General features: G+C 40.4%; 1 protein-coding gene across 4 annotated transcripts in view; it reads left to right on the forward strand.

Annotated features, from left to right (window-relative positions):
* The first annotated feature begins 3,463 nt into the window (after nucleotides 1-3,463).
* The window catches only part of UTRN (utrophin), a 584,696-nt gene continuing 563,884 nt past the window's right edge, over nucleotides 3,464-24,275 (forward strand). For 3 of the 4 annotated variants that reach the window (XR_008598285.1, XM_054999201.1, XM_054999369.1), the window contains exons 1-2: nucleotides 3,464-4,015; nucleotides 6,592-6,760. Coding sequence is in view for 3 of the 4 variants with exons in the window: in XM_054999201.1 (XP_054855176.1) it covers nucleotides 6,682-6,760 (79 nt within the window). In the remaining variant the exon portion in view is untranslated. The remainder of the gene's footprint in view (nucleotides 4,016-6,591; nucleotides 6,761-24,275) is intronic. The other variant, XM_054999288.1, reaches the window with a different exon arrangement.

Here is a 24,275-nt window from a genome sequence, read left to right on the forward strand (position 1 = left end):
CTGGCTGCCCCTATTTCTTGTACTTTCTCCTTCTGCCCTGGTCCCCTCCTGGCTGTCCTTGCTTCCCCAGGGCCCTTAGTCTCCCACTGGAGGGTGGGGCTGGCTGGCTTCCACTTGCTCCTTCTGATCCTCTGGGGCTTGGGAGTTGTTCCACTCTCCTGTGGCTGGGTTGCCTCTTTCTGCCCTAGGGCTTGGGCAGGGGTTTCTAGTACCTCTAACCCCTTGTTGGCACTCTGGACAGGTGTGGGTTCCTGTTGCCCTTTGGGGTGGGGTTGGGTGGTGTGTCCCTGGCTGGTCTCTCCCTCTGGCTCCCTTTTCCCTTCCTTTTCTGCTGGCTGGAGCTGCACCCCCTCCCAGGGGCTTCCTGCGCCTGCTGCTGGCATCCCATCAGCTTTCAGGTAAGGGGGCTAGGGCAAGTCCAGGGTGCTTGAGGTGCTCAATCCTGGACAGTCATGATAGAGCTTCTACTTGAATTCCTAATTAGTTCTCAAACATCCAGTGTTCCTAAGAATGTTTGAGAATTACTACTCTATAGCACCATCTATTCTTCTCTTGGATCAGCTTCCAGTATTCAATATACACAGCAAGAAAAGATCACTTCACAACATTGTGGAGGTAAACCATTTGGTGCATAAGTTATATAAGAAAAGATACGAGAAAAGATTCAAGACTAGAAGAGCCCACATTCAAATTAAAGTGTTGTATAAACAGTAAGTAATAATTATGTGGTTTCAGGTGGGTACTTATACAGTAATAATTCTAGGGGAGTAACCATGTTAGTATAAGCTATGCCTGCTGGGATTCTATGGAGCTAAATGAGAAACACTGTTTGCAAGACAAATTCATTTAAAACAGAATTACTTTGACTCAAAGTTCTCTACCATACGGAGCAGTACAATGAAGATTAATATAGACAAAAACAGTGAACAGAAATTTGCAACCTATAGCCTTTGCGTTCATAAAACCACTGGCTCTTCCTTGCAAAAACTCTGGTAATCTAAGTCCAACTTTGCCTCCCGTCATCTTCTTCCAGTATGCTCCTTTTGCAAAAGGACTTCCATTACAGCACAAAAACCAGGCTATAATCTGCAGTTTGACAGACATAGCCCTGAAATGACAGTATCATTTCAACAATATTACAAATTATTCTAAATTAAATTCTACCCTTTACTTGTTAACTTTTATATACTTTTTACATACTTAATTTTTCAGTTATATTACACCTGAAGAAAAAACTTATCCAGACCCTCAGCAAGACAGACTCTCCTACTCTGCTAACCTCCATGTATTAACTAGGACCGTTTGGTTAAACCACGCACCACCTTGAAGACTAACAGAATTTATTCCAACATAAGTTTTCATGAATCAGAACAATTTCTCAGGTGCCTAGCTGTATAAATCCATCAAGCTGAATTTATACGCACAACAGAAATGGGGTATGGGAATTTTACAAAGAGAGGATGGTTCAAAGCAAGGTCGAATCAGTTCCCTCAGCAAGGGTGTGAGATGCTTCCAATTGTTGTTAGATAGGCAAAATGTAAAATCTTAATGCAGGATGAAATAGGATAAGCAGATTTAAAGGATGTTATAGAGGTACAGCTGAAGTAGGTAATATCTTGAGTGTGAACCATATAAAGCAGATTTAACAGGGCAGTACAGACTGCTGTAAAGGTGCAGCTGAATTATATCTTATATATGAAGCATCATCTTGAAACATTAAGCTCTATAGTGAGTAAGGAAACCAAGATTCTTATTCAAGTCTGGCAAATGGCCTTGATCTCGATAGCCAAGGCTAGCCTGATCTCATCATGTCTCGGAAGGTAAGCAAGGTTGGCCCAATTGAGTACTCAGATGAGAGACCACCAAAAGGCCAAGGTTGCTATGCTATACAGAGGCAGGCAAAGGAAAGCTGCCTCTGAATGTCTCTTGCCTTGAAAACTCTACAAGGGTGCCATAAGCAATAGCGTGTCCTGGGAGACTGAAAACTTCTCCCACTGATTTTTTAATATTGCCATTTTTTTAAGTGAGATTTGTATCCATTTCTTCTTTCATAGGGACTGACTTCTTCATCCTATGTAAATGTCAGAAGGGATTATTGACAAATAATGGCCAATATCATATTGCAGAATGATGTATACGATGCTACTATCATTGTATTCCCAGAGAGGATATGGAGGCAAAGTGGTCATACTTTTAATTAAAAGGGATCATAGACTCCACTTCTATTGCTATATGTATGATCCTACTGGATAGTTCCTATGTTGTTTAATATGTCGGTGGTAGAATTGCTTATGCTCTGTTTCTTCATTTCCTTAGCTCTGTATTGGATTTCTGGTGTTTTATAAATCTTTGCAAAATTGCATGTATATACCCATTACATGTTTATTGAAATGTCTTTGATATTGACTGTACTGATTCACACTGTGTAATCTGCCTTGAGTCTCAGTGAGAAAAGCCAACTATAAAAAATGTAAATAAAATAAAAAAAAATTATATTAAAGTGGAACCATCAGTAGGCATTCTCACACTTAATTTGGTTTTATTTCACTAAAGTGTCTGACAGTAACTTTAAAAATGTTTTTTCAGTCTTGAGTCTTTGTTTATTATCCAAGCTAGCTCCTACAAAATGTGTGTTTGCTTCTGGAAAGCTTTATATTTACATATACAAACTGGGTCATTTGTATGTACAGTTACTTAATTTACACATTTGTGCTCTGAAATAAGATTCCCTTCAACTATACCTGTGGCATATAAACTGAGTACTAAACATATTCCTCAGAACAGGGTAATAATCCTCCTTTTGTTTCCCAAAACTTGTAGCTTTACATATGATTTATACATTATAATGAGGAAATACTGCCTATACGTTCAGCAGTAAGAAGACACAACAGACAGCAGGTTTCCAATGCTTCTTCTAACTCCTCTAAAAAGACACACATTTGATGTTCACACATTATGGGACACATACACGATTTCCCACATATCACTAGTGTGGAACTGTCTCCGATAAACAGCAGGATTTGAGTGTCACCTTAGAAACCAACATGATTTTCAGAGTATAAGCTTTCGAGGAAATACTTGTATCTGACAAACGGAGCTTCGAAAGAAAGTTTCCAGCTTTCTTTTAAAGCAACCCCTGCTTGTGCGTGAATGGCCCATAAGTTATTTATATGGCACATGACAGTTGAAAGGCTGCGACCTTAAAGCACAGTTACTAGGGAAAAATCCTAATACATGGCTTGAAAACCCCGGGTTTATGGAGAGGACCTCGCCACACCTCTCTGCCAAGGTGAAAACCGCTGGACGTCCCAGGCAGAGGGGAGCAGTTCGAGCTGATTGACGGGGAGAAAGTCACGTGACACCGCCACGTTCCTCGCGCCTGAGCGCAGCCGCTTCTGTGCGGGGCGGGGGGGCGCTGCGGGAGCGAGCGGCGCGCTCTGGTTCCGGGAAGAAAGTTCTGAACGCAGCGGAAAGTAGTTGAGAGAGCGGCCAAATCGTCTTCAACCTTCACGGTTCGCGCCCCGTTTTGTGGTTGCACGCAAGAGGCAGGGGAGCGCCTAGGTAAGAGGCCGTCCTCCCCGCAGCCTCCGGCAAGCTGGCGTTACCCTTCCAGACCCGTCCTCCTCTAGCAACAAAGGAGGCGTCCCGGCTGGGGGCCGAGGAGGCGCCGCCTCGGCAGTCAAGCTTGCCCCTCCAAAGCGGAGCTCGCCTGTGAGCAAGAGGAGCGGTGGGGGGAGAGGCGTTTCCTCCTCTTGCCACAGGCTCAAAAAGTGCGAGGAGAGCGACGGAAGGAATGTGCGCCGCGTAAAAACGCACCCCGCGAATTCACGCCAGCCTCGCCTTGCCCACCCCGCTTTGGGACTTTGGAGCGAGTTGCGTGGGCTGGTTTGGGGTCTGCTCTCAACTCTGGTCGCGGTTTGGCGTTGGACTGTTGAGGAAAGCTTCGCCTGGAACGGTGCACGACAGGGACCCGGCCGGGACGTGACTGGCTGGCGGGCAAGGAGGTTTCCAGCAGGTAGGCTGGTGAATAATTGACGGAAGGGAAAGAGTAACGCGAGTCTTGGGCTTGGATCACTGGGAGGACAAAAGGGCAGCCGAGTTGCTTCCCTCCCGTCTGGCCGGACAGGTATAGAGAGGCTGCTTGCACACACGTTGAATCATGTACTTTCAACGCTCTTTAGAGATCATTTGGAACTGGGTTTTCGTGTGTGAAACACAAAATCCACTTCTAAAGGATAACTAAAGTGCGTTGAAAGTGCATTATTCAGCGTGTGTGGAAAAGGCCAGAGACTTGAAGGGCTGCTGGGTTGTTTGTAACGAGAGAGGGCTTCTTTCCCCAAAACGAGCAGTCGCCAGGAAAGGATGTTTAGAAGGGAGTTTGAGTCACCTGGGAAGTGCAGTTTGTCTGCTTCATGGGTTCTTCATCACCCACTCACCCCCCAGTAACAAATGAAGCACGAACAGCGTCAGCTTCCATCCTGTTTCTAGAGTGCTCCAGTTTCTCTTATGACATGAGAAAACAGCAGGTTGTTTTATTTAGCCTACTGTTGAAAATTTGTATTTAACTTGTGATGTGGATCTGTGGATGGGATGCAAACAGCATGTTAAATAGGTCTGTGTTCCCACCCCTCAAGTTTTTTGGGCGGCCTGCTCCCAAGTTTTGCAAAAAAGATTACCTCACTTTTGCAGATTAAAAAAAAATCCTGCAAAATGGTGGCTTGTCTCATTTATGCTCCAACCAAAACTATTTAAAGTTATTTTGTTGTCAGACAGACAGGTATTTCTGCTTTTGTGCCTCTTGTGGAAACGGGCAGGAAAACTGAATGAGGGAGTTAGTTGCGTTGTCTTGTAGCCTCTTGATAAGGAAAGAAATGGGTAGTGGGTCTCATGTCGGTGTATGCAGACAGTAGAGTGATCCTGTAAAGTGAGTGGAAGAACCACCTGCTGCTTCCTTCACTGGACTGGCGATGATGAATAGCTGCTCCGTGTGTTATACTGACTCTGTTTCCCCACATAAGTAGTAGCTTCAGGATCAGTGGTTATTTAAGGCAGCAAAAGAAGTGATATTTTTTTTTATTTAAAACTTTCTGCTTGCTCTGTTTGGAAGCAAGATGACACCTGAGCAGGTGCTGCCTTCTGCCGAAGAAAAAAGGGAAAGCTTGGGATAGTTAAGAAGAGTTTGAATAGGTGGGCTGCTTTTGTGTAATCTTCCAGTATCTGGACCTATGTGTGAACTTGGCATGGTAACTGATTCTGAGGGAGGGACTCTAGAATAGTTTCTAAGAGAAAGTCATGGAAACACCTTTGTAAGTTGACTGTGATATGAATAGAAGTTCCTTGTGGTGATGATGTGGTTGTTTGTCTATAAACAGCTGGGAAAGTCTGAAAGGCAAGGTGAGGTGGGTGGAATCCAAACTGATTATACATCTGAAACTGGGTTTTGACAGTTGTGCCTGGCAACTGAAACAGCCACATGGAGAAAGCAAAAAGTTGAACTGATTTTCTCATCTCACAAATATCTTGCTTCCCCCTCCCTCCTTTTTTTCTAGTAAACTTGCACCAGGACAAATGTCTAATGCTTTTGGGAAGGTCAGTGTGGGACATACTCTAGAGGGTCAGATCTATACTTAATCATAAAGCTTGCTGTGGGTGGCCTTGAGTAGCTCTGTTTCCCAACATTTTTAAACTTGACATGGTGATTATAATAAAACAAAAGATGATATTGTAAACAATCCTAAGCCCTTGGGGTAGGGCGGGAAAGAAATATTAAAAATGCATTAAGCAGCTAGCATCATGCTACTCTCCTTTCTACAGGCGTTTTCTCTGAATTCAGAATATGTAGAACAATGGGAGAAAAAGAACAGGGCTACAGAAGAGACTGTATTGAAATTCCACTTAAATGCTGTGTCCAAACTATGCAAGGGACAAATAACTAGCTATGCTGTAACTTTAGGAGAGCTCTCCAAACTGTTCCAGGCAGACTTTGGAACAGCTGGAAAACTGCTTCCTTTGTAACTTGAACATAAATAAGGAAGCCAAACCCACCACTCCCAGGCTGTTTTTTGGACTGAGCCAGGATTGCTATGACAAGCAAGGGATGAGGTTAGCGCTTTTAAATAAAACCTAAATATTTTTATATTGGAAGATGGGATAAATTTAGAAATAAACTTTGGTAGTAGCTATATATATCACTGATACTGGTTATGATGAATTGGGCATTCTTTAAACTTTCCAGCTTTTAAAAACCAATTCTGATTGGAAACTTTTTTTTTTTTTTAAAAAGGTCATTGCAATAAATTATGTCATAAATTTAAGTGCGTGGTCTGAAAAGCTACTCTTCTTGAACCCAAACAGTTTCCTTAAATCTCTCCTTTTTATTAACAGAGTAGTCTATACCTGAAATACAAAATAAATTGACCTTTGAGATTTTGGAAAATGGACAACCAGCACAAAAAAGTGAATTGAGTTTGTAAATTTTACAATTTTAAATATGGGATAGATAGACAGGAAGTATCAAGGTATTTGTAAATCTTATGTACAACCTTAACTTTGTGCTGCATGCTATTTACATGTGTTTATATTTTGTTTCAGACATCTATTTCAAAGCAGTTTAGCCTGTGAGAGCTGGGTGAAAGATTTTTAATAATTCTGAAGAGAAATACCAAAACTGTAAACAAAAAAATGGCCAAGGTTTTGGATATAGATGAAGGACCTGAAGGAGAACACAATGAGTTCAGCAACATCATTAAATCCAGATCCGGTAAGTCATAAAAGTTGTCAGTTATCTTTTCTGGAGAATTCACTGTAACAAAAAGAACCAAAATGCTATTTACTTCTTAGAAATCTAAAAGCAAAATTGCATCTCTCATGAACTTATGTAATGATGGTGCATAGTGCTTCAGAAGGGAGATGACAAAGAGTTGGGGCATTAGTGGGGTTCCCCCCCCCCACTGCTTTTTCTCTGCTCCAAGTAGCATACTAACATCCTTTCCTGCTGTGGGATTTCAAACACTGCCCCAGTCCCCCCTGCCTCTTATTAAAAAAAAAGGAATGTTCGACCACCACTGAAAACTCTTCCATGTAATGTATATTTTGCTTGTCTAGTTAAATTCTTTACTATCTGTGTGCAGCAGCATCCAGTCTATTGGGTCTATAATAAAAATTATAAGTCAATTAGAAAAGTCTTCTGCTTTTCTTTGATGCTAAGCCAAACTCATTCTTCAGGACACAAAGTTATATCACTTCACAGAAGCTAATGTAATATGTTATGTGTACTTCTTTGCAGGCTTGTTTAGGCACTGTCTGGTTCTTGATTGTATACTGGATGTAATAGGCAAAAATGTTTACAAACCTGAAGACACCTATATGATGGCTTTCTTTGCTCCCAATATCAAACATTAGAATTAATCTGGCATTTCAGGACTGGGACTTTGCACAGTCCATAGTGATTTCTTGTCCCCCCCCCCACTTCTTTACAATGCAGACTGTATTATTTAAGTGAAATCTAGTTTCTTGGTATCTGCCATGTAAGACAGGAAAGGGATTGTACATGTTGAATAAACATACCTGAGAATATAGTATCTCAGGTATGTTTATTCAACATGTGCAATTCTTGCCACATATTTTAAATCTTATACAGTTTGTAACAATCTGTGATATGATAGAATTTACTGTAATTTATTTGTGGAGAACCAACAGGTTATGATAGTATCACTTCTGATGTTCATATTTAATCTTCTTAAGGCTATTGAATTCATTGAAGCATGGGAACATACAAAGATCAAATTCTCAGAGATTATTGCTCTTACTTCACTGTTAGGTAGGTGGGGAAAGTAGAGATGGATATTAAATGTTGAGGTTATTGAATTTATTATTAGAGATGAACAAGTGGGGACCTGCAAGAAACTCACAGGGTGATGGTAGAGGGAAGTCTCCTCTGCTGTTTGCTCACTTTCTCTCTCTGGTAGGGAGGCAGCAGGTCGGGAAGCGAGAAAGCAGCACCAGTACCTCATGCTCCCTCTAGTTGCTGTTGCTTGTGTGCTTTCTATCCCTGGTTAGAGTGGCTAGAGTGCCACCACTTTCTTGTCTGTCTGGCCTCTTCTCTATCCTCATCTCACTACCAGAAGTGGCCACTTTCACTCCCACCCAGACTGGCTGTGAGATACTTTATATTGTCTGCACTTATAATAATAACAACAATAACAATAACAACAGCATTCAGTTTCTATACTTCCCTCCAGGACAACTTATTGCCCACTCAGAGCGGTTTACAAAGTGTGTTGTTATTATCCTCACGACAATACCCTGTGAGGTGGGTGGGGCTGAGAGAGCTCTGAAAGGTCACCCAACTGACTTCAAGCGGAGGAGTGGGGAATCAAACCCAGTTCTCCAGATTAGAGTCCTGCCACTCTTATCTAGTACACCAAATTGGCTTATGAGGACAGTGCTTGTGTCCAGTGTTGGAGCTGTTGTAAACAACCCAATTTTAAAAAAAAGTTTATGATTTTTCTGCAAATCTCACTCTTGTCTCTACCTTGCACTGTTGTGTGGAGTTTTTCAGTCTACCCTTCATGGGCCTGATTCAGAATTAGTTATTTGTTTATATCTATGACATCTTCTACATGTGCAGTACAGCAGTGCATAACTCAGCAGATTGCTTCATGTTGATTCCTGGCTCCCTTATGGCCCACATAACTGTTTTGGGGGAGTCCAGAATGCTGGCTGTTGTTCTCTGGTCTGAGAGGTCGTGCTCTGCCCTCCTGCCCCCAAAATAATGGCTGTGCTGAGAAGTACTGATTTTTTGCTTTCTACCAGCTTTCCACCAAGGTGTTGTGGTTTCTGTGGCAATCACAGAGTCCTGGCCAATTTCAGTAAGAGGTTCAGAATTTCTAGGAGGTGTCTGCTGGGGAGGGAGAGTTGATTATGGATGCTGTGGCTGTGGGCCACAGGGACTATACCTTGTGGTCTGCACACTGTGCACCCCTTCAGTTAGGAAAGCATTTTAAAACCATTTTAAATGCACAGACAGACACAATGGATTCCTGTATCAGAAGTGTCCTATTAATGTTTGTATTTCATTTGCATGACTAAGTGGAAGACCCACTTAATCAGAGAGCCAATTTGGTGTAGTGGTTAAGAGTGCAGGACTCTAATCTGGAGAGCTGGGTTTGATTCCCCACTCCTTCACTTGAAGCCAGCTGGGTGACCTTGGGTCAGTCACAGCTCTCTGGAACTCTCTCAGCCCTACCCATCTCACAGAGTGTTTTGTTGTGTGGATAATAACATACTTTGTAAACTGCTCTGAGTGGGCATTAAGTTCTGAAGGGCAGTATATAAATCAAATATTATTATTATTATATAAGATTATTTACGCGCAAATACATTTCACTAATTTCCCAAGGCTGCAGTCTTTCAAATAGTTATGTCATCGAAGAGAAGCTTTATTTCTCTTCAATAACATTTATATATTCAATAACATTTATTTCTCTTCAATAACATTTATAACTTTATAACATTTATATTTTATCCTTGGAAGTATGTATTTTGGTTACTATTTGTATCATGCTTGGTTTTTGTCAAGTTTACTCTTTTTCTTACAAATACAAGAGGAGAGCTCTGTGTTTGGAAAACAAGCATGCAACAGTAGAAAAGAATAAAAGTCCAGTAGCACCTATAAGACTAACAAAATTTATGGTAGGGTATGAGCTTTCGTGAATCACAGCTCACTTCTTCAGCTCCCTTCTCTATCTAAGTCCTAAGCTTGCAACAGTTCTTGAAATTATCAATTAAAGTCTCTTCAGAAATAAGTATGATTGTTTAGGGAACAGATGATTCTAATGAGAGTTCTCTGTTGTTAATTTTCAAAATAACTTGGTTGTGTTTGAATATATGTTAACAGGTGTCATGCACCTTCTTTAAATTCTAAGTTTAAGTGGTTCCTGAACATTCATCTAACATTCTCTCTGGTATTAGTACAGTTATTTAAACTAATATAAATAAACAGCATGAAAATGCTTTCATTTGAGAAATCCAAATGATTAGTATTGCCTCTTGTGTCTACTGTATGGTTATAAATCTTAGCTCTTTATTACTTTGTGTACCTGAGAAGTTAATGAAACCTGGGAGTGGGATTTCCTAATGAAAAGGACATAGTTCTTCAAAGTACCTCAAACAACAAATTAAGGACTACTTTTAGGTCTGACATCTGTACTTCCCATCTTGATTGCCCCATAGGGTGGTATGTTAAAGGAAAGGAATGCTTTGCTACTGTCAGTGAAATGACCCTGAATGAAATTGACATGTTCTGTGTTGGAGAATATCCAGTAAAAGTACAGTCTTAGCACCATTTGTGTGTCCAATTGGTTTATCAGTTATGCAGTAAGTACAGATAACATTTCCCTCCCCCCGCCCCCGCTTAGCGGAAAACTTCTAGCCATGATCTTGGTAGTAATCTATAAAAACAGCAGATCAGCAGAGATGCATGTTTTTGTTTCTTAATCAGCTTTGGAGTCTGTGACATTCTTGGACATTTCTCTCATTGTTTTGACTGAAGCTTCTTTCCAAATAAATGTGCCTGAAAATTCAGCCTTAGTATTCATTGAAGTTTCACCCTTTAATCTTACAAATGCAGCCAATGTAGTAGTGTAACTTTTTATTGCTAGAGGATAATAAAATGGATGCTGGTCACAGTTTTCTTTGTAAATGAATTTGCTAAGCATTTAAAAATATGAGCCCCATTTTTAAGATGATATTGACACTTGAAAAATGAAACTGATCCAATAAAAAATACACAACTCAGTGCAAAAGACATCTGACTTAGAAAATTTTATTTATGGTACTTTCAGAAAAGCCTCTCTCTGTATGTTCCCTGGAGACCGCTTCAATTAGCGGATAAATGTTTACTGGTGGTCCCCAGCCCTAAGGAAGCCCACCTCACTTCAACCAGGGCCAGGGCCTTTTCAGTCCTGGCCCCAGCCTGGTGGAACACTCTGTCAATGGAGACCCGGGCCCAGCGGGACATATCGTTCTGCTGGGCCTGTAAGACAGAGCTGTTCCGCTAGGTGTTTGGTGGTTGAAGGAGGCTGTGCCATGTCAGCCTCCCACCTTTGGGGTGGGGGGTTCTCCCCACCATTGCACCTTAATGTATTTGGTTAATTAATTTTGTTATTGTTTATTGTATGTTGATTTTAGAATTTTTGTTTTCTGTTTTTATTGATTTTTAACTGATGTTCACTGCCCAGAGCCCCTGAGGATGAGCGGTTTATAAATCGAAGTAATAAATAAAAATAAATTAAAAAACCAGAATACAATGCTTCATAGGCGAAAAGACTACTTTTCTCTAAAATCAACCCACTAAAGACCTTGCTTTGAATCCTGAAGATATTTTATTAATTTTAAGGAGCTAAAGACAGTAATATAAGGGTAATAATTTATTTTTTCCCCAATGATGTGTTAGAACGTCAGCAAGGTAGAAGTGTGCAAAGAATGTAACTAAAGCAGAAAATTAAATTACATGGGTGGTGGGAATATCACTAAGTCCTAAATAGCCTGATCATGTACAGTTTTAAAATCTGATGCTTTTTATTTTATTGTGGAATGTTGAAGCAAGTGAGCAATTCTGAATTGTGGTTCTTGATTTTTATATTCCTGATCATTTAAAGAAACGTCTAAATTTTGCTGAGAACTGCTAATTTCAGTAGGAAAACAAATGGCATACTTCTAATTCCCGTAACGTTCGTTGTATCCATTTATTTTGCTACTTATCCTGGCTTCATTCTTGAGAATAAATGCTAACATTTGGAATGCCAGTGTCATGGGAGGTGGCTAGATTTGCCCCAAGCGCAAATGAACTTGTTGATTTAATTACAGGGATGCCAGTGAGATCTGCTTGACTTGTATGATGAAGAATAAATGGGTTGCAGTGAAACATGTATGTTCTTAAGGTCAGGAGAATGTATCACATCTAACTGATCACAGAAGCTGGAGAACTGGTGAATTACATAATATATATATAGTTTTTTATATTGAAATGGCTTTGTGATATACTTAAAGTCAGCTTTCATAGATTAAGAACTAAACTAGGTTTAAATTCTTGTGGTGGAAAGTAAGTCTGTTAGCTTTATGTCCAAGTATGAATTTTGAACATGCACATCCCAAAACTCTATCCAGTGTTTCACACGAGCACATGACTCATTAAGTACATGTGAAATACAAATAAGTTGAAGTATTGTATGTGTATTGTATATACGTGTTATGTTACTCATTTGAAGCTTTTCCTTAACTCTAGCAGTGTAGCCATGTTTTATAATTGCCATTGCAATTTGTATAGGCAGATACATTCGGGTCTAAGTCTTAGAAATAAGCACACAAGCGAATAGGATTTACTTTAGAGGAAACACAGGATTGGGCTATCAGTTTTTCTTTCAAAGTATATGCTCTCATAAATATGCTTCAGCTTTATCACATTTGTGGGAAAAGTCAGTGTTACCTTCAGTGGGCTTGATCTTTGCTTTGATTGAGTATAACAAATTTCTAAGACCTATTGTGTACATTTTAAATTGATAAGGGCTTTGTGATCCACCTTTCATTGTTTCAAAAGAAGCTCATGAACTGCAGATGAAAATTGCAGGATAGTTTAGGCCGAAAGAAGTTTGGTGAATTTCATTTAGAGCATGTTGTCTGTTACATGCTGCTGTTAGTGTTCTGTGAAGTGCTGTCTTCCACAAATCATCAGGTTTGCTGTGCCTGATGAAAGAGGACAGGAATTTTATTTTGTCAAGAATTTAAGAAAACTCCAGTATAGCAGACATGAGCTTTGAATGATTTGTGGAATCGGCACTAGGTATGAGTAGCTGGAGTAAGGCAGAGCACTCCCCAAAGCAATTTTGGGGGAAAGCATAAAAACCTAATTAGTTATTCCTTGTGTTGAATGGACCTTTGGGCATGGACTCCTTCCACAAAGGGACCTTTGGGCATGGACTCCTTCCACAAAGTTTGTGGCCTCCTGTCAGCCATAGTTACCTTAAAAATTGGTTCTGGAAAAAATCCCTGTATATCAAACAGCTGAAATCTGGTATGAAGTTTCTTTTCATGCTATAATATAGTTAAGAGTTCCTTTATAAAGAACTTCTCTCTTTACACACAAACACTTTCATGCCTTCCTTCTTTGTTTGCATAATATCTCTTACCATATATCTCTTCCTTAGCAATGGCTACTATGTAATGTACATCAAATATTCCTTTTATATTGCAAAACACTTGGAAGTGTTGACTTGTAAGTTCGATGCTTACTTTTGAATAGTCTAGACATGAGGTAAGTTCAATTTCGACAAGTACTTAAAATATTCTGTTTTTAAAAAACACTTGAATTACAACTTATTATTTTAATTTTTAATTTTTATTTACATGTATAGTCTGCCTTTCTGATTGAGACTCAAGGCGGATTATACAGTGTGAGTTAGTACAGTCAATTTCAAGGGAATTTCAATAAACAATGTAGTAGAGTTATATAAATGCAAATATGCAAGGTTTAAAATCAGTAGAAATCAATACAGAGTACAGAAAATGCTGAAAAAGAGCATAAACAATTCTAAGACTGACATATTAAACAACATACAGTTACTCAGTAGGATCATACTTAATGCTACAGTTAGGGACCACAGATTTCATTACTATGTACTGTATCTTTACTAATGTATCTTTTTGAGATCATTTCATTATAGCACAACCCTCTTGTTTGAGTAAAAAACCCTCTTGAATAATTCAGTTTTGCATTGTTTGTGGAAAGTCAGGACAGTGGGAGCTTTCCTGACTCTTTAGGTAGGCTGTTCCATAAAGTGGGTGCCCCATAGAGAAAGCACATGCATAGGTAGCTGTTGTTTTTGCCTATGTGCAAGCTGGCACCTGCAGAAGGCTGTTCAGATGAGTGAAGCTGCCATGGTGAAACATAGGGAGAGAGGCGGCCCGTGGCTAGGACAAGGCCATGAAGAGCTTTGTATGTGATAGCCAATACCTTGAATTGAGCTTGGTAACTGATGGGTAGCCAGTGGCATGACTGTAGAATGGAGGTAATATTCATGCTTCTTACAGCTCCCCAAAATAGCTGGACTGTAGCATTCTGCACCAAGTGGAGTCTCTGGGTTAACTTACAGGGGAGACCTATGTACAGCACACGACAGTAGTCAAGCCTCAGTGTTACCATGGCATAGATCTAGGTGACAAGATCAGGCATGTAAAGGTAGGGGGTCATCTTCCAGGCTAGACTAAGATTGTAAAAAACATTTTTTCCCAGCTGCCTTAACTTGCTTTTCTAGCAGTATAACTCCTAGGCTCTTAACTGAGTCTACAAGGGTCAAATTAACTCCATTGGAAGTGGGGAGTACAATGTCCTTCAAGATCTCTGCCTTCTCAGCGAGCATCATTTCCATCTTATCTGGGTTAAGTTTCAATTTGTTCGCTTTCGGCCATTTGACCACAACTGTCAGGCAGTGACCCAAGATTTCTACTGCAGCCTCTGGTGATATGGATACTGAGATATACGGCTGGGTGTCATCTACATATTGATGGTATTCAGTTCCAAAGCTAACAATTTCTCCTAAAGGTTGAATAACATGGGGGATAAGATTGCGCCCTATGGAACCCTGCAAGATAATTCCCACTCTGGAGACAACTGATCTCTGACCCTTTGGTCAATTGACCCTTTGAGTCAATTCCATGAGAAATGATTTAAACTAGTCCAAGACACATTAGCTAATACCTTCTTCTTCCTCCAAACAAATGCCTCAACAAAATGGCATGCTCTCCTGTGTCAAAGGTTACAAATAGATCCAGGAGGAGCAATAATGAAGCAAGGCATTTGTCTATTTTCAGACAGAGATCATCCACTAAAGCCACTAGAGCTGTCTGTATGGCCTGCCCTCATTCCAGACTGAAAAGGGTCCAGCGCACTAGAATTATCCAAGATGATCTGGAGTTGGGGGCAGCTACTGGTCTCTCAGTCATTTTGACCAGAAAGGGCAGACTATAGACTGGGCAATAATTGGCCACGTCATTTTTATTTCGGGATTTTTTTTAAGGAGTGCGCAGATAACCGCTTGTTTGAGTGGCTGGGGAAGGTGTCCTGAGTTAGCGGTTGATTTATGATATACCTCAATGGCTCGTTTATGTGGTCCTTACTTGATTTTAACAGCCAAGGTGGGCAAGGATTCAGTGCACAAGTAGTGGCCTTCACAGATGCCAGGATCTTGTCAATAATTCTCATAGGAACTGGTTCAGAGTGGCCCATTCATGGACCAGACAGTGTATTAAGCACCTCGTCTATATTACATCTGGTATCCAGTTCAGAGTGTATTTGTGCTATTTTGTTGGCAAAAAGCTTTGCAAAGGCCTCACAGCTAATTGTTCTTGAGACTGTAAAGGTTCAGATTAGAAGATGTTGACATACCCTGAACATTTGGGATAGCCATGATGTTATTTCTCTGCAACTGTTGTTTCTTTGCTCTTATTGCTGCCTCATAGGTCCTCCAATGGGCTCTGTAGCATGCTTTATCAGTTTCAGCATGATTTTTCTGCCAGTGTCTTTATAGGCATCTTCTAGCTCTCTTTAGGTCATCCAGCTCCATGGTAAACCACAAGGCTGGCTTCTGTCCCAAGGGTCAGAGAGGTTGGCAAACAGCAATCTTGTCAGTAGTAGGGTTGCACACCAAAAAAAATTCTGGGAAATCTGGATTTCAGGGATCAAAAAGCATCTGGGATTCCTGAAATTCGGGAAAGATTTTCTGACCCAATTAAGACAGATCAGAGAATCCCAGATTTATTCAGCCATTATCTATCTGGGGCCATGCTGGGGTAGGTGGGGCATTTTTTAGGCAAACTCCACCAGATTTGCTGGGAACCTACTCTTGACTCCCCCCACCCAAGTTTCAGAAAGATTGGATGCCAGAATCCAGTTCTGTGGGCCCCTGAAGAAGATGCCCCCAGCCACTCTCCGTTGTTTTGTATGGGGGAAACAAGTGTTCGTTGGATGCTCTGCTCACATTTTCCCATTTGTGCTAGAGAAAAGAAAAGGGTGGTGGTGGTGGGGAACAACAGCCTGAGAAGTTGGTTCTGGATGTTCCTGTTCACTTTGGGGGATTCCCCTTACTCATGCAGGGAAAAATTACCTCATGGAAGCATCATAAGATGCTGTTTCAGGGCCACAGCTCATTATAGAGCTAGACATGCTTACACTCTATTTCACTGTCCAGATCCATATAGGGTGCTGCTATGGACAGTGAGTACTGTAGCTGTGTTCATACATGTTGCTTAGCTAATGGTGAATGCTTGCCATGTGATGTAGCATGCTGCCATTTCCCCACTTGATATCTCTTGTTTTGGTGCACCCACTGGTGGTTCTTGATGAATGGATTGTGTGGGTGCTGGTTGCATCATAATCATGGTTTTTGATGCAGAGTGTGTGGAAAAAAGATTCTTGCAGATTTGAGTTTTTGAGAGTATACTTTTACATTATCTGGAGCAGCTGTGGGTTTGGTTTGCATTATTTCACTGGTTTGGGGCAAATTGGCGCTTGTTCCTCATCATCCCACTATTTGTACATTGTTAGTTTTTGTACCGAATGACAATAGCATTTCTGAGAGGCGGATTTATATATATTCTAGTTGATTAGAACTGAGGACCCCAGGGTACACAATATTTGCAAAAGTGTATAATTAATTTTTTTACAAATCATATCATCAATATTATTTGCATACAGGCAGTGCCCCCAGTTAGACACTGATGCATGTACTACTAAAGTGTCAGAACTTAAATGGTTTTGGATCATCAATTAAAATAAACTTGACACTTAAAAGAGGCAAGTAATGAAAATATGGTGTTCACAATGTGTGTAATGCTAAGGTGGCTGTTTACTTTTAACCAAGTATCATGTTTAATCTTTTACAAGATACAGATATTCATGATTTACTCAGCAACAAGGATGCATGTTTCCCCCCTGAAATGAAAGCTTTGTGTTGGCAATTGAATCCAGAGATTGCACAGATACTTGGGGGGGGGTGGTTCACAATCTGCTGCTCATATGTCTCCTATTGCTTGTTTGTAAGGTCACTGAAATAGTAACGGCAAGTTGCCATTCTGCAGTAAACCTCTCAATTTTTGTGAGTTTGAATGTGTGTGATTCTTCTGTCATCTTTTCTAAAATTTAAGACTAATGGTTTTAAATAAACGATTTTCCTGTTCATATGTCACACACACATGAATGTGAAAGCTCAGGTATAGCTACCTGTCAAAACTGAGCTCTGATAGACAATTATGCACTATACAAATCTAGAATACATTATACAGCTAAACATATGATTAAAATGATTATATAGATTAATATTGGACATTAACATGGTGCACATCTTAACTTGCATCATTTTTACTTATCAGCATTTTCAACTATTATTAACTTAAACTAAATTTTAGTGAACAGCAGATTATTTATTAGTTCTTTCATTTCTCCTCTAGAAGCTCATTGATATACTGATCTTGAGCAGCAGAATTATTTAAATACATTGTTTAAGGGTTATAAGGACTGAGATAAATTTTACAACTGCCAGCGTAACTCTAGAATTCCTATCATTCAACAAAAAGAGTATTGCCTCAGACATAAATAACCCAGACCAGAGTATTAAAAGAGGAGTTATGTAATGCCGTTGAAGATCCTCATGAAAGAGACATTCTAATAGTGTGTGTACTAGAGAATCCATGGAACCGGAGGAGCACAAACAGATCCTTTCCGAATAAGGTAACTTCTTATATCTACCTTTCATAACCATAGAAACAATGGCATTTAATCTAGCAAGAATGAAAACTCTTAGGAAGCACGGGAATGTCAAGAAATAGGTATATGATGGCAAACGTTTTCATGGAGGAATACCAAAAAACTGGAATGAGCAAGCATGCATGGTGAGCTTAAATCACTGTGCTAGCATAATGAATCTTTTTAAATATGTACTTTTATTACAGTTAAAAACCTCCAACTTCCCAAGTTTACAAATCATATCTAAAGTTAAACCAATCAGCAACAATTTTGCATTAAGAATTTGCCCCTTTTTAAAAATAAATGTATTAAAATAAACAAATTACAGACATATATAAAAGATACCAATATTTGTAAAATACATCATTAGTCTAAGTCCCCTCATCCTGCCTCCACAGACATACAAAACCTTTCATCATCCTGAAAATATTGATACTGTTTCTAGTTATATAATTGCTAGTTCCATTCTTTGTATTGCTCTTGAGCATAAAAAATCTATACTATAAATATCTCAATTTTCACTAAAGTATAGAGCTCCTTTATTTTCAGCTACCAATCTTGTAGCCTAGGAGTATTTTTTTGTTTCTATTGCCAGGCAGAAACCGGTATGGCAGCTGTAATCATGTGTAATCATATGCTGATCTCTAGATAAATCAGCAAATAATTCAGCAATAGTGCCTCTGGTTTATGGGGAATTTGTTCTTCCAAACCTATTGATATAATTTTCACCACTTGCTTGCAGTAACTAGAAGTACGTATACATGTCCACCACATATAAAAAATATCTGCCTTCTTTACAGAACCAGCATATACAGATATTGGTCTTATGCCCATCTTAAAGGTGTTAAATGCCACCTGTAACTAATTTTCAATAGATATTCTCCAAAAGAGGCAAACTGTGAAGGAAATGCTATAAGTGAAAATAAATTTCCATGTGGAATCATCTAAGTTGTTTCCTGAATTTTTTGCCACCTACTGTGAAAGGTTTGATGAAGTTTGAGCGTCATTTTCTGTAAACAAGAATACATACTAGAAATAATACCTTTATCATCTGCTAAAAACAGTTCTTCAACCTGTTATGAACCTTAAAATAACTTTTTTTGGTATCAATTCACATAGGTATCCTCTAACTTGGAAATGTTCAAATATTGAAATGCTAGGATCTGGAATATCTCTAATACCACTGTATGGGATCACTTGGTTATCAATTATCAGGTTTCTATAGTCACTAAGTCCTGAAAATTCTCACCTTCTCAAAGGTAGACATTCTGGGCTCCTTTCATCAATCATATCAGTAACTAGTGCTAGAACCTATTGTGATTTAATACAATGGGCTCTAGCTGCAGAGGCCGGCCAGACGGCCTGCACCTCAGAGGGCCGCTGGGCTGGGCTGCCCAGCTGCTGGCTGGGCTGCCTGGCATGATAGTGGGCCCCCCCTTGCCTGAGGATCAGACGGGCAGGGAGAAAGTGGATTCTATCACCTTCTCCCTGCCCAGCTGAGCAGGGAGTGGGCAGGCTCTGCCACTGCCCCCTGCCCGCGCTGGTCCAGGCAGCCGCATGTGCAGCAGGCTGCCAGGCTGGGCAGCCCCACGCTGCAGCAGTCCACTGGGCTGGGCTGCACCAGGCTCCAAGGCAGCAGGAAGGCTCATGGCCATGGCACCATGTCTTCCCGAGCCTGTGGGTCCTTCCCAAGCTTCCAGAAGCCCCAAGGCAGCAGGAAGTCACACTGGGTCTTTCGAGGCCTCTGGAGGCTCGAAGAGGCAGAGGGGAGGCAAGCCGTTTTGTCTCCACTCACTTCTTATCCCTGTGTACTGCACATGTGCGGGGATAAGAAGTGAGTCGTCGGTAACACGGTTTGCGTTTTATGTCTTAGGATGACAGATGCTAGGGGAGAGAATCTTGGGGACAGTTTATTTGAGCCATAGCTTAAAAGCAAACAATCATGTCCTAGCTTCAAGAGACATTTGACCAAATTCAGCACAGAGAACAACACCTGCAATACACTGTGGAACATTTAGCAACTTTCACAAAAATTGAAGGAGAGATCGATCTGTAGACTCATTGACTGATTTAACCAACTGTCATAAATGAAAAAGAACAATCACAGTTATTGATTAGTCATATGTATACTGCCTTTCCTTTACCATAGAACCGGACATGTAATAGAGGAGTTCTCAAGTAGTCATGGTCTGTTGCTATGAGAGTGAACTCTTTGCTTGTGCATTCCTCCTCCTAGACTAACAATTATGCATTATACAAATATACGTATAATTATGTAGATTAATATTGGACATTACTATAGTGTCTAAACACTGAAGAATGTTAGAAAATCTTGATTATTGTAAGAACTAGGGATGATTACTCTTCCCCTCTTCCCTAATGCGGGAAAACAGTACTTCTTAATACTTAAATATTTCACCATGTCACTTTCACTACAGACAGTGAATCGAGACTTGTACAGAAGTGTCTTAGTTATGATCTGTTTGCATTAATATACATTTTATTTAATAAAATTTAATGTCAGGCAAGGCATTTTTTAGCCTACTTTGCTTTTCTCACTGAAAATTATCCTTACCCCCTCAAATTCCAGAGACAAAACAACAGAGTTGGCTTTGTAATCCTTGCATTGTGTTAATTAGTAGCCTTTGGACTGCTGAGTGGGGGAGAGCAAAAGGGAAACAGTTCACTGTGTGGAAAACAAAAGCTGACTGTGCCCACACCTTCAGATTCAAGTAGTGTTAGATGCTCTAATCCTGTGAAATCTCCTAAAGTATGTGTAGCATTCTGCCTTCATTATGATGTGACCTAATGTTTTCCTGGTCAACATTCTGCGCTATGAATTTGTGGGCAGATGTTCCTGCCTTCCAAACCACTCCCTTTATTTAGCTTGTTCATATCGTTCCAGCTTATCAGTGTAGTACAAAGGTGATTTGACTATGCAGATTTTTAAAGAACTAATACAAGAGATTCTTTAGGACTTACTATGTCAATGAATTTAATGATTTTTTTCTTAACCAGTATACAAAGAGTATGTAATTATTAGAAAATGCTTTTTGTAAAGGATGGAAATTTTATATGCCCCCTTTTTGTTGTGGACTGATAGTTTGAAAATTTTCTTCAGAGACTTAAAAGCATTAAATATTAACAGAGTAACGAAGCAGTTGAAAATAGGAATTTTTTTTAAAAAAAACATAAGTGCCCTATTTGAAAACCAATTTGAAAGGGTGGTGGTTTAAAAGCAAGTTATTGGTGACAATTCGCGTGCAGGAAAGTTTTCTGAAAGTAATTTTTAGATAGCATTCTATATTTTATCTCTTGGTTAATGAAAGAAAATGCCAAGCTAACTGCTAAAAAGATTCACTCATTGTGATCTAGTAAAACGAAAGTGTTCATGGGTGATTAAGTAGTAATGAACAGGGTTTCATCTTAAGACCCAGCATTATTGCTACAGAAGGAACTTAATTCCACTGCAAGAAGCACTTGTTTTCATCCTTATTTAGCCTCAGTTGGCTCACTTCCTTGACCCTGACAATCTGACCATGTAGGTTCATGCCTTAGTAGCCTTGAGGCATTAACCTCATAATGTACTCTATGGTCTGCTCTTGAAGGGTACCCAGAAACTCCAATTGGTACAGAATGCTATTGCTCAATTACTATTGGAACTAGGTGGAGTATACGTATTACACCTGTTCTGAAGTCACTGTATTGGTTACTGATTAATTTCAGTTCAAGGTTTTCATAGATTCATCTACAAAGCCCTTCATGATTCACATGAAGGACTTCTTCTGATACATCTCATCTGAGCAAAGTCTTCTGACAGCCCTACTCTGCAAATATCTCTTGCTAGGATCGGGTCTTCTGCTATGGTGGGAGACCTTTCACTGGCAACCCCCACTTCTCACTGTCACTCTGTTAGCTGGTGGAAGAAAAAATTAAAAATTGCTGATGCCGTAGTGGTATGGCACTTACAGAGAAAACCTAGAAGTGATGTCATGCCTCTCTAGAAATCACCTGAAACTCTATGGTAAAACCAGAGCATTTCAGTCAGTTTCTAGAGAGGCATGACATTACTTCTAGATTTCCTCCAGAAATGATGCAAAATCGTTGTGCTGGTGATGCTCCCTTATGTCCATACCCCACCAGACTCATGCCAGTTGCTAGCTGCCAGCTGGCAACCCTATCTTGAGCTGCCTGTACCAGAGCATTTTCTGTTATGGTTCCTCCTTTGTGGACTGACCTGCTGAGGAGTTTGGAAAATTACCCATATTTTTATAATTCTGTCAGAAGTTTAAAATGGAATTGGTTAGGAGGGCATTTATATAAAGGGACTAGGGTTATATGTAATAGTGGCTTGGTGCATGGGAATAGGGAATAGCTGTGGTGTCTGGGCCTCTCTGGCACTCACCAGGTGTCTTGTTACCTTAGCCTTAATTTTGGATATTTGTACTTGATACTTGGGACTTGTGTTTGTATATTGCTCATGGTGACAGACTGCATTTAACAGCAGATTTCTGAAGTGCTGCAAAATCAGAGAGCTGGAAGGGAAAGGGTTAACTATTCCCTAGAATGGAGAGATTGAGTGACAGGCTGCTCCTTCTTCTCTGGTTGGTCTAGTCTGAAGGCAGTCAGTTGGTTTTCTGACAGGATTTGGAGTCAGGGAGTCTGGTAAGAAAAGTCAGACAGGTTCACCCTTAGAGTGAAGAGAGAAGACTCCTTTGCCTTAACTGTAGTATTTACTGTCCAGAGGAAGAATTTCTATCTAAGCATTCAAAGTCTAAGTGTCAGCATAAGCTAAAGTATGCTTTACACAGACACCAGAGAACTGGGAGTATGTTTTGGTGAGAGTGATTGGGTCGTGGGTTGAGATTCCCTTTCAAGCCAAATAGAAGGGTTGTATCTTCTGAGGAGAAGATAATTAATTCCAGCTCAGTTTTTGAAGGAGGTTTGGCTCTGAGGAGGACTCAGCGTCTGATGTGAAGGGAAAACTGTTTTAGACTACTCAGGAGATAGAAATAACCTCTAGTTTCAAGAAAAGAGTGAAGTGCACAAAGGAAGTGACTAACTCCAGAAAACCTGAACTATCATAGGAAATTCCCTGAAGAAACATTGTTGCTGTATCTAAATTACTGAGTAAAACACCTCTCACTGTTAAGAATCCAGAATATATGAAGAAAAGCTTCAAAGATACCATTTTGCCTGTTACATGAAGTGAATTCCCTTCACATGAAGTGAATTCATGTAACAGGCAAAATTTTACCCCTCCTCAATTCCATCCCCTGACTACACTTGTCAGTCCCTGCCTGTTAAATGTTATTTCGTTTTGAATGTTATATAGTCTCTAGTGTCACTTCCAAGCACTAAAGTATGAGGGCTCCTGCTTTTTCCCATCAAGTTCCTGGGCTGGGTAAAAAGCCAAAATTATATCTGTGTGTCAGAGTGGGACAAACAGACTTTCAAACCCACAAATACTAACATGCTCCTTGGGGCTGCTCAGTCAAAGCAGGGAAACTGAATTCTGGTGGGAAAATCTGCCTCACAATGGGAAGAGTGAAGGGGAGGGGGTCTTTCATACCCACCCTGCTGCCCAACTCTCCCTGCCTTAGCAGATTAAAGTATTCTTGGATTTGGCATTGAGGACCCCAAGGACTGTTGTCCTTAGGGACTTAAGTGCCCATTCTGAGGCTGCCTTGACTAGAGCAGTTCAGGACATCATGGGCACCATGACAACTATGGGGCTGTTCTGGAACTAGTTGCATGGATGATTTTCAGTTAGTGTGGCCTCATGAAGTAAGTAAGCAAGCTGCTCAAAAGTGTGTGACCTACTACATCTAGACTTGTTGCTTGCCTTTTGTGGCTGTTATTTGGGCCAGGAAGCGTTGGTCAAATGAGTCTGGGAGGTAATAGGTGCCTCTCTGTGGGAGGTTATAGTTCTGACCAATTTGAAAGAGGCAATTGTAAGACTCCTCCTAAAAAAGAAATCCCCAGACCCCACTGACTTGAGTAACTACCACTACAGGGAGAGATTATCAGGGGATTTGAAGTAAAGTTCCACCAGTATGTGGATGCATCCAGCTCTAGAACTCTGTAACTGTTGAGTTAGGTGGGTCTGTAGAAGTCCTGAACAGGTGCTTGATGACAGTAATGTGATGCGTGGGGGAAAATAAACTGAATCTCAATCCAGACAAAACTGAGGTGCTGCTGGTCAGTGACAAAGTTGCCTGAGGATTGACAGGTTAGCCTTACCAGGAGGGGATTGTACTCCCCCTGAAGGAACAGGTTTGTGACTTGGGGGTACTACTGGATCCTGGCCTACAGACCTTCTCTGTGGCATGTAGGGCCTTTTATAAATTTTGCCTGATATACCAGCTACTATGGCCATTCCTTGAAAAGCATGATCTGGCCATGGTGATCCATACTCCGCTTACATATGGTTACATTACTGTAATGTGCTTTATGTGGGGCTGCCTTTGAAAACAGC

Source organism: Eublepharis macularius, chromosome 1 (genome assembly GCF_028583425.1).
Source record: "Eublepharis macularius isolate TG4126 chromosome 1, MPM_Emac_v1.0, whole genome shotgun sequence".
In the NCBI taxonomy this organism is placed as follows: domain Eukaryota; kingdom Metazoa; phylum Chordata; class Lepidosauria; order Squamata; family Eublepharidae; genus Eublepharis; species Eublepharis macularius.